Source organism: Eptatretus burgeri, chromosome 13, assembly GCF_056783735.1.
Source record: "Eptatretus burgeri isolate ZD-2024b chromosome 13, Ebu_testis_v1, whole genome shotgun sequence".
Lineage (NCBI taxonomy): Eukaryota > Metazoa > Chordata > Myxini > Myxiniformes > Myxinidae > Eptatretus > Eptatretus burgeri.
This window is the reverse complement of record NC_140973.1, coordinates 47,068,618-47,078,681: the sequence shown is the minus strand read 5'-3', so window position 1 is coordinate 47,078,681 and position 10,064 is coordinate 47,068,618. Positions and strand designations below refer to the sequence as shown.

Sequence of the window (10,064 nt, the reverse complement as noted above, 5' to 3'; positions counted from 1 at the left end):
TTAATACACCAGGGGGTTGACTCAGCCTGTCATCCTTCCGAGGTCGGCGAAATGAGTACCAGTATACTGGGCCGGTGTATACCCTGGTTAAAATTGGTGTACCATATCCCTGTGTTGTAAGAGGCGACCAGGGTTGCGTCAGGAAGGGCATCCGGCGTAAAACATGTGCCAAATCACGATGCGGATCATATGGATGATCCGCTGTGGCGACCCCTAACGGGAGCAGCCGAAAGAAGAAGAAGAAGAATATATTATATTATATATTATATTATATTATAATATATTATAATAATATATTATAATATATATTATATTATAATATATATTATATTATAATATATATTATAATATTGGGAGGTAAGTATATTATATTATAATATATTATATTATAATATATATTACATTATAATATATAATATATATTATATTATAATATTTTATAATACATAATATATATTATATTATAATATATTTTATATTATAATATATTTTATATTATAATATATATTTTCACAATCCTCTTCTGCATCCTACAAATCAGATTGGCACTGTTGAAGTGTTGGTGTTACACTTGTGAGCAGCAAGTAATTCATGCTGCCCATCATCATTGTGGAGATTATGGGATGACAGGACAGATGTCAGTGAGGAAACTTGCTTCTGGATTCAGGTGCACAGATTGTATATATTATATTATAATATATTGTATTATAATATATTGTATTATAATATATTGTATTATAATATATTGTATTATAATATATTGTATTATAATATATTGTATTATAATATATTGTATTATAATATATTGTATTATAATATATTGTATTATAATATATTGTATTATAATATATTGTATTATAATATATTGTATTATAATATATATTATATAATATGTATTATATTATATTATAATATATTATTATATTATAATATATTATATATATATATTATATAATATATATTATATTATATTATAATATATATTATATAATATATATTATATAATATATATTATATTATAATATATATTATATTATATTATATTATAATATATATTATATAATATATATTATATAATATATATTATATAATATATATTATATTATAATATATATTATATATTATATAATATATATTATATTATAATTTATATTATATTTTAATATAATATATTATATAATATATTATATAATATATTATATTATATTATAATATATATTATATTATAATTTATATTATATAATATATAATATATATTATATAATATATAATTTATATTATATAATTTATATTATATTATATATTTATATTATATATTATATATATATATATATAATATATATTATATATATATATATATTATATATATATATAATATATATATATATATATATTATATTATATATATATATATATAGTTATAATATATATTATAGTTATAATATATATTATATTATATAATATATTATATTATAATATATATTATATAATATATATTATATAATATATATTATATAATATATATTATATAATATATATTATATAATATATATTATATAATATATATTATATAATATATATTATATAATATATATTATATAATATATATTATATAATATATATTATATAATATATATTATATAATATATATTATATAATATATATTATATAATATATATTATATAATATATATATATATATATATATATATATATATATATATAATATATATTATATAATATATATTATATAATATATATTATATAATATATATTATATAATATATATTATATAATATATATTATATAATATATATTATATAATATATATTATATAATATATATTATATAATATATATTATATAATATATATTATATAATATATATTATATAATATATATTATATAATATATATTATATAATATATATTATAATATAAGTCTATATATTATAATATATATTATAATATATTATATATTATAAAATATATTATAATATATATTATATATATTCCCATGTCTTACCTCCCAATATTCAATGACTAAATATAATAAATTAACTATTGCTCTTGAAAGAATAATGATAATAAATAAGACAATTTTCATTGTTCAGAATCCTATCACCAACAGAGGTATTTCCACAGCTTCGATACACATCCAGGAATAGTTCGTGGGTCAGATTGCATCAGGATTATTTAATTAAATGGTGCGACATCCCGATGAACAGCAGGCAGCTACCGTTAACACTCCTCCAGCTGACGGCACAATCACGTGATCTGCAGAATAAAAACCGGTCAGAATACGACTCCTTCGATGCACCGCAGCAGCAAATGCTCCCAAGTTTGGTAGCAAACGTGTGCACGAATCACCTGTCGAGGTGGGACGTTGCTTCTTAAGGAAGGGGAAGATTTGCCGGAAAGGGTTCGACCACAAGACATGTTCAGAGTGAAGGAGGAAAAAAAACAAAAAAAAAACAACTCCATCTGCTTCGGCATTCGTAGAAGGAAGTATCAGATGTATTCCCAGTGTTTAGTGTCCAACTGCTCGTGATGTTTCTCATCTCGCGAACACACCACCAAAAAAGAATCATAACAACAATAAAATAATAATTTAAAAAAACGAGGAACAGGCTGGTTATTTCTATGGCATTCAAATTCCAAGCCGACATTTGGCTACATTAACAAGAAAGTTTCTCGACCGCATTTCCCATGTTTTCAACACGTTAAAAAACTAAAAAAAAAAAAAAAAGAGAAGACAGCTAATGATACTTTTTACCTGCAGTAGTCTATCAAAAGTACAAACATTTTGTAATACTGGTATCCAAAAAGGTCTGCAAATCGCACCAAGGTGACTTCCCCCACATGCGGATTGGCATCAATAAAACAAGTCTTTGGGTCACCTTAAATAAAATTGTACAGGTGTGTGACAAGACAAGAAAGAGACTCAATTAGGTTCTAAAACTTGCATTGCTGTAGATAAGTCATGCATACATACATCATGAGGATATCCAAAGGAAAGAGAGGGAAAAAAATTCAGTTAGGCCTTCTGCCTCCATTTCCACCTGTCGTACTTGATAAAAGATCTTAAGAGGGTGAGAAGGTGGTGGTTTTTGATAAAGTAAGAGTGGCCGTTGGAGAGTTGTAGGTGAACGGAGTGAAAGGCAAAAGTGCAGGAGGATGTTGGGAGTGGGAAAGAAAAGGAATAGGGGGAAAGGCAACAAAGAGGCCACCGCAAAAGTGCATGTGCTGGATAATTTATTACTTCAAATGTCGAGTAAGAAAATTTTTGAACCGTCCCTGTTAATGTTGAAGCTGAGTCTCCTGCTTCGTGTCAAAAGTGTGAGCCACGTGGGTGTTTGTACTCGAGCAGGCTGGGCCATTAATCGAGTGGGCCCTGAAAAATCAGTCGCACAAAGGGGCGCTCTGCACCAGGGTCCGAACCCAGCGCCGTGTTGCAGAAAGGACAAATGGCATGGAAACCGTGTGTGCCGTACGGCAGCGGCATACGTGCCCAGTAACGTGCAGTGCCCTCCGAGCATATGTGCCCACATGGCGAAAATGCATACATGGGTGTGCCTGCGTCCACACAGCTGTCAGCCTCGCGCCCCATCGACAGGGCCACATATGGGCCTACAGTGCGGCACATGGGACATTCACGTGCTTTGTCCCCATGAGTGCCAACGCCCCAATCATGCCTTCCGTGCACATGCCCACAAACCAAGTACACCCAGGGTTGATTGTCCTCCATGGTATCTTTCAGCACGGGACCTGGTCCCCGGTATCGACTGAAGCTGGGGAACGCAAGAGTGTTGAGGCCCACGGGACACTGTGGCCGAGTCGCGTTCATCTTCTGTCGCAATGCCTCGAGACCCGAGACAGTGGGCGCATTCTTCAGGCCTTCCGCTGTGCGCCAAAGCAGTGTCGCACCACAAAGGTCTATGAGCGAGCCATCACGCAAGACATTGGTTTCATTCGCCACCTAGGTGCGCACGTACACACACACACACACACACACACACACACACACACACACACACAATCTTATTCACACAGCCTCAATTTGTGTCCCTGCCTTACCCTTTCTGTTGTGGAAGGTGATGTGTTCTGGAAACTCCAGATCAACAGTTTGATTTCACAATCAAACAACAAATTGCATATCAAACTTTACTTTAACAACACGGTCAGTTTGCAATGATACAACTCAATCAATGCATTATCAAAGCTCAGTTTAGATGCTTTTAAAGCAAGCTGGCTTCACAATATAATTTCCAACAACAATCTTTTGAAACACAAGGGATGGGAAGAGAAAGCAGTTTAAATCTCTGCAATACTGAATGCCAGATTTATCCTATCAATTCTCTTTCATATGGGGCCTCAACCCCAAAAAAATTTTTTAGAAACCAATTGAGCAACAATCAGACTTTTGGCATTGAGCAAGCAGGGGCAAAATGTGCAGGCACGAGACCCAAGCGTAGAGGTTGTGCAAAGCCAATGTAGGCGCATCAAAGCCCCTTCACAAGTCTTGGGTGGGAGGAGAACTTGTCAGAACAAAGCTCCAGCTTGGTTTCAGAGATTGCGAGGATAGATATATATTTTTTGTTGTTGTTGGTGTTGGTTTGTTATTAACAGTAATAAGGCACTGCAAGTACTTATGTGTGTAGCTCAACAGTGTTTATTTTCATGCAAAAAATAAAAATGAGTCACTTGGCAAGTCACGTGATTTGAAATGCAAATGTTCGTATTGCTACATCATCATTTCCAGTTATTAGTTTGTACAGAATAAGTATGCAGTGAGGGAGAGGGGGTGGAGACAGAGAGAAAGAGAGACAGAGAGACAGAGAGACAGAGAGACAGAGACAGAGAGAAAGAGAGACAGAGACAGAGAGAAAGAGAGACAGAGAGAAAGAGAGACAGAGAGAAAGAGAGACAGAGAGAAAGAGAGACAGAGAGAAAGAGAGACAGAGAGAAAGAGAGACAGAGAGAAAGAGAGACAGAGAGAAAGAGAGACAGAGAGAAAGAGAGACAGAGAGAAAGAGAGACAGAGGTCAATTTATATGGAAAGTCCAAGGAATGCAATAAGAACATTTGGACATTTCGTTGATGCAGGTTGCTCATCAACCACAAATTACAAAAGCATTATTAGACGGTGAACAAAATCAAGATAGTACATATATGGGATTTGAAGTTGTGGTCCACATCACGAGACAAGCATTCAAACCAGAAAACAAAAAATAGAAATTCCTTCCAACATAATCCTCCAACATCAGAAATAGCTGGCCTTGGGTTAAATTACACCTGTTTAGCCTAATATATTTTTCTTTTTTAAACTGGCTTTGATAGAAAGTGCAAAATGAAATGTCTACAAAGTAGTAAATGGCTAAACAGTTCAATAATTCTTACAATGGAAACAAACTAGGATGAATCATTGCTTTCACAACTTAAAAGATTACCAGAAACCAAGAGAAGGAAGAGGAAGAACAAGAAGTAGTAATAGAAGAAGAGAGTTAACATCACAATCACACAGGACTGGGAATGAGATGCATCATCATTTTACTCACCCTGGGACACAAGTTCGGAATATTAAAAATAGTTTGCACATCACAGGGTGTTTCAAAAAGATTGATACAACTTTGACTTCCTGCCATTTCTTTGTTTTTTGACCGATACCGTTTTCCTTTTTGACGTTTTGTGGTGTTATTGTGGTATTTGTTCCCTGGGATTTCTAGCTCCATAGCTCAACTATGCCATTGACAGTGAAGCAGAAGACAAAAGTGGTGGCTCTGTGGTATGAGACAAAATCATGTGTAGACACCCACCAGAAAATGTTGTGGTTGTTGATGGCATTGTTCAAGTAGAAATGGGCTTCATCACTGAACCAGATCAGGTTGATCCAGCTTGGGTACCACTCCATCCTGTCACTGAGCCAGTTGCACATATCAAGTCTCCTTCTCATGTCATCTTGACTCAGTTTATGCCTAATCGAGATGATGTATGGGAAAAGCTTCAGTTCCTTAGTGAGGATACACCAGACTGATGTTGGTTTGATGCCTAGCTCCCAGGAGCACCGGCGGTGAGACTTCTTGGGACTGTCCACTGCAGAATCCTGCATGGCGTCGATGTCGGCTTGGCTCTTGGTTACTGATGCTGGCCTGCCACTGTTGCCCTTGCTCTGGCTGTGCACTGTACCCTTGTGCTCAAAATGTTTCACAATATGTTGAATGGCACAATTTGAGGGTCCATCATATGTTCTGAGGTCATATTCCCAGCAGAACCACCGGTGGGTGAGCTGAAATCCAACCCTGTACTTTCTACTTTCAAAACTCAGTCACACCATTTGTACATCTGACTGAATGACTATAACTAAAACTTATTTTAACAGTCACAATTAATCCCACGTCAATGTTGGGGCAGCTGAGGGAGTAGTTAGGCCTGAGCCTTTCACGGTCAGCTTGCAAGATCCGACCCTCAACTGGAGTTGATTTGAGTAGGAATTTGTAACTTGTTCAGGGTGTTGGCAATAACTAGCCGACTCTCCAGAAAAGAGACACCGTGGGATCTTCAACGTCCACCAACTATGAGCAGGTGGGACACCCAGATTAATGATAAACACCAATCTGAGTGACGGCACACTCTGACGTAACACCCTGCCTGCAAAGCTCCAATCTGACAATTTATAGTCAGATTGGGAATCGAACAACTAGACAGCTCAAAGATAAGCGTGCTGCATCTGTACCATCTTGTCAGAGAAATATCTGACTGAAACAACTAATAAAATACGTACACATCTTGTTCCTCGATTTAAAAAAAAAATTCAAATAGATACCATGTTATCCAGCAAAAAGAAGAGAGTTATTGATAACTATGGCTAAATTATGTGTTTGCCGTTGAAACAAAGCAGATGACAAGTACTCCGAGTGGATCATCTGGACCTTATACCATTCCAAAAACCAAAATGGATTTTGAAACATTTCCTTTGACGGAAAGCCAGAATGAATCGATGGGACATGGGGGTCAGAATTTTGGTGGCAGAGTGACGCACCGAGCAGGGGGAACTAACCTTGTGGAGGGGAGTCTAAGGAACACACATTAAATCAAATTCTCCTGCTGGGACTTTTTGTTGGGAAGATTAATCTTTTTCTTTATGAAGAAGTCTAGGCCCAGGCCCAGAAAGTAACAAAATGACAGAAGGCAACAAGTTTACAGACTGACAGAATAAAGGGGGATTTGGCAGACAAAAGCACATGGGAAAAAGCAAAATGGGAAATTGATTGGCAGAAATGAGAGGGAAAAAAAGAAAAGGGGGAGGGCAGCAATGAGAGTGCAAGAGATCAAGGGAGGGTATGGGAGAAAGCACGAGGTGATGATGGATGGCATGCTTGAAAGACTGTAAGGAAGAGCATAAGGCAACAGACATGGGGAGTCGGTTCCACAGATGAGAGAACAGAGATGAAGGGGTGGTGAGCTTAGATTTAGGGAGGGAAACCAGGTGTGGATTTCTGGAAGAACACATGCAACCATGGAAGGAGGAGTGACGGGGGGGGGGGGGGGTGACAAAGTGAAGAGAGGGTGAGTCGAGCAAGGCCAAAAGTGAGGCAGTGGAAAACTGAGCATCTTCCACTCAGTTCGGTTTGCTTTCCAGGTGCAGAACACAACCTGTCTTTTGGCAAAAAATTCACAACATGTATGTTGAATTAAACAGATGGACACGTGAACAAGTAAACTGGAGAAGGCGAGAAAGTAGTCCGTCGAGGAAGGAACAGTAATCTGTAATGGTCATGGGTCTTCAGTCGTCACGCCGTCAAGTGGGTATGGGGAAAAAAAAGAATCTCCGCATCCACCCACATAATTTGGGCATGAATCGCCATCTCAGACACATGACCATGGTGAATTAACCTGACAGAAGTGGCCAACAAGCAGAAAAAGGCAATTCGTTTTTATAGAGCCTCAACGCACAGTCCCCAAACTGCCTGTTCGTGTTTATTTCCAATTCTCCATGCATTAGGGAGTTAGTGTTTCCCAATGACCACAATTTTCATCAAAATCAAGGATTTATTGACAATAAAATGGGATAAAGAAGAAGAAAAAGGAGGAGAAGGAAGAGGAGGAGGAGGAGGAGGAGGAGGTGGAGGAGGAGGAGGAGGAGGAGGAGGAGGAGGAGGAGGAGGAGGAGGAGGAGGAGGACAATCTCCCTTTGGTGAAACTATCAAATGAAACTAAAACAAATACCCCCATGCTCTCGGAACCAGGATGGAACATAAATTACTGAAGGCCTTAATGCATCCACACGGGGTAACGAGATAGACAGAGAGAGAAGAGAAGATAGAGAGGGGATGGAAGCTGTCCTTCATGCCAATCCTCACCAGCAGTGTTTGCGAAGGACCATGTCTGGCTGACCATTAAGCATACAAACAGGGGGTGATGGGTTTTGCACAACGAATTAGTCCTTCCTGCATGCTGCAGTTCGGTGCGACTTGTCCTTGCCACGAGTCACAACCAGCGTGAGGAGCGGCAGGGCAATGCGAAACACCATGCATCATGGGGGGGGGGGGCAATGCATCATGAGGTGGGGTGAGGGGGCAGACAGCAGAAGCGCCTGAGCGTGCCTTTTACAGAGAGGATCGGGCCTTTGATCCCCACCCCGAGTGTGCCAGCGAGAGACCCCCCCCGCCCCCCCCCCCATAGGTCATGCTTGGGATTTTTATAATTCTGCATGACGAGGCACATGTACTGCTTAATGCCACATCAATATTGGCCACACTGTATACCTCCCCAGCTCATCAAGCTACATTGCCTTACATGTCCATCTCCCACTCGAGCCACTGACTTGTACGTGGTTCTTCCGCTTGAGCCATGTGGCCTTGTATATTTGTCTCCCACTTGGGCCATGTGGACTTTTAGCTGCTGCAGGACAGCAATTTAAAGTTTACATTGCATCGGTGCAAATGTTTTTTTGTTATACATGCTCTCGGCTCGTGGAAGAGCTATGACGCAGAACAAAATCAGGACAACACAACAAAGGGAACAGCAGGAGAAAGGGGAAACACCAACAGCAGGGCAGAGGGAGAAAGTACATAGAGATGGACAAACAAGAGATGCAGGTAATGATGAGGGGTAAGTTAAAACACAAAGGGTGGACAATATGGATACATAAGCAAAATTTTGGGAGGGGTGCAGGGTGGTTTAATGGGTGAAGGAAAGATCATGAGTTTGGATGGGGGATGAATTGAGATGGTGGTGAACAACTGTCTTGAAGACCTGCAGAGAAGAATGAGATTGAAGAGAGTAAGGAAGGCGGTTTAACAGGCCGGGGGAGGGGGAGAGGAATAAATGAATGGAGGTGAGCAGCGATTCTCACGAGAAGGTTGGTTGTGAACCACATGCATCTTGCAGATACCTGGGGGGGGGACGGGGACAAAGCATGGAGAAGGCAGAGGATGCAAGTTCAGAAATGAGAATACAGAGACCACACCTGTTGGCGATGGCCAAGTGATAGGCCCATGGACTCGGCTTCATCACAAGAGGTTCTAATGATATTGAAAGCCTTTGTTTCCTTGGCATCAAGCCGAGCAAGATGTGATACAGGGGAGCCAGCCCAGATGGGAGAGCAGTACTCTGTCAAACTGTGGATGAAAGCATTGCAGGTGTATCGGAGCTCAGGTGTGCAAAAGAAGGATTTTGCACGACGGAGAATGCCCAGTCGGTGTCTGGTGTTGGAGGGCAATTTTAAAATTTGGTTTGCCGAAGAGAGATCATGGCTGAGAGTGAGACCCATGGGTTTGAGTGACTGAACCTCAAGAGGGTTGTTGAGAAAGTATATGGGAGGATTTGCGGTTCGGACCCTTCAGAGAGCGTGTGTGTGGGATTTCTCAGGATTGAAAGATATATTCCAAGTGTTTGACCAGTTTTTAATTTTGTCAAGGTCTAAGGAAAGGGAAGAGGCTGCTGTCTGTCTGTCAGAAGGACAAAAGATGTCACGGCAGAGAGTCGAGTAATCAGCAAATAGATAAAGAGGATTTTCCAGAGAGTCAGCGAGATCACTGATGAAGATTAGGAATAGGATGGGACCC

General features: G+C 38.2%; 1 protein-coding gene across 12 annotated transcripts in view; it reads right to left on the bottom strand.

Moving 5' to 3' along the window:
- Window positions 1-2,178: 2,178 nt before the first annotated feature.
- Window positions 2,179-10,064, bottom strand: part of LOC147014407 (E3 ubiquitin-protein ligase pellino homolog 1-like) — a 96,271-nt gene continuing 88,385 nt past the window's right edge. For 11 of the 12 annotated variants that reach the window (XM_085852343.1, XM_085852335.1, XM_085852341.1 and 8 more), the window contains one exon: window positions 2,179-3,976. In XM_085852343.1, the coding sequence (XP_085708469.1) occupies window positions 3,377-3,976 (600 nt within the window). In that variant the 3' untranslated portion in view covers window positions 2,179-3,376. The remainder of the gene's footprint in view (window positions 3,977-10,064) is intronic. The other variant, XR_015050756.1, reaches the window with a different exon arrangement.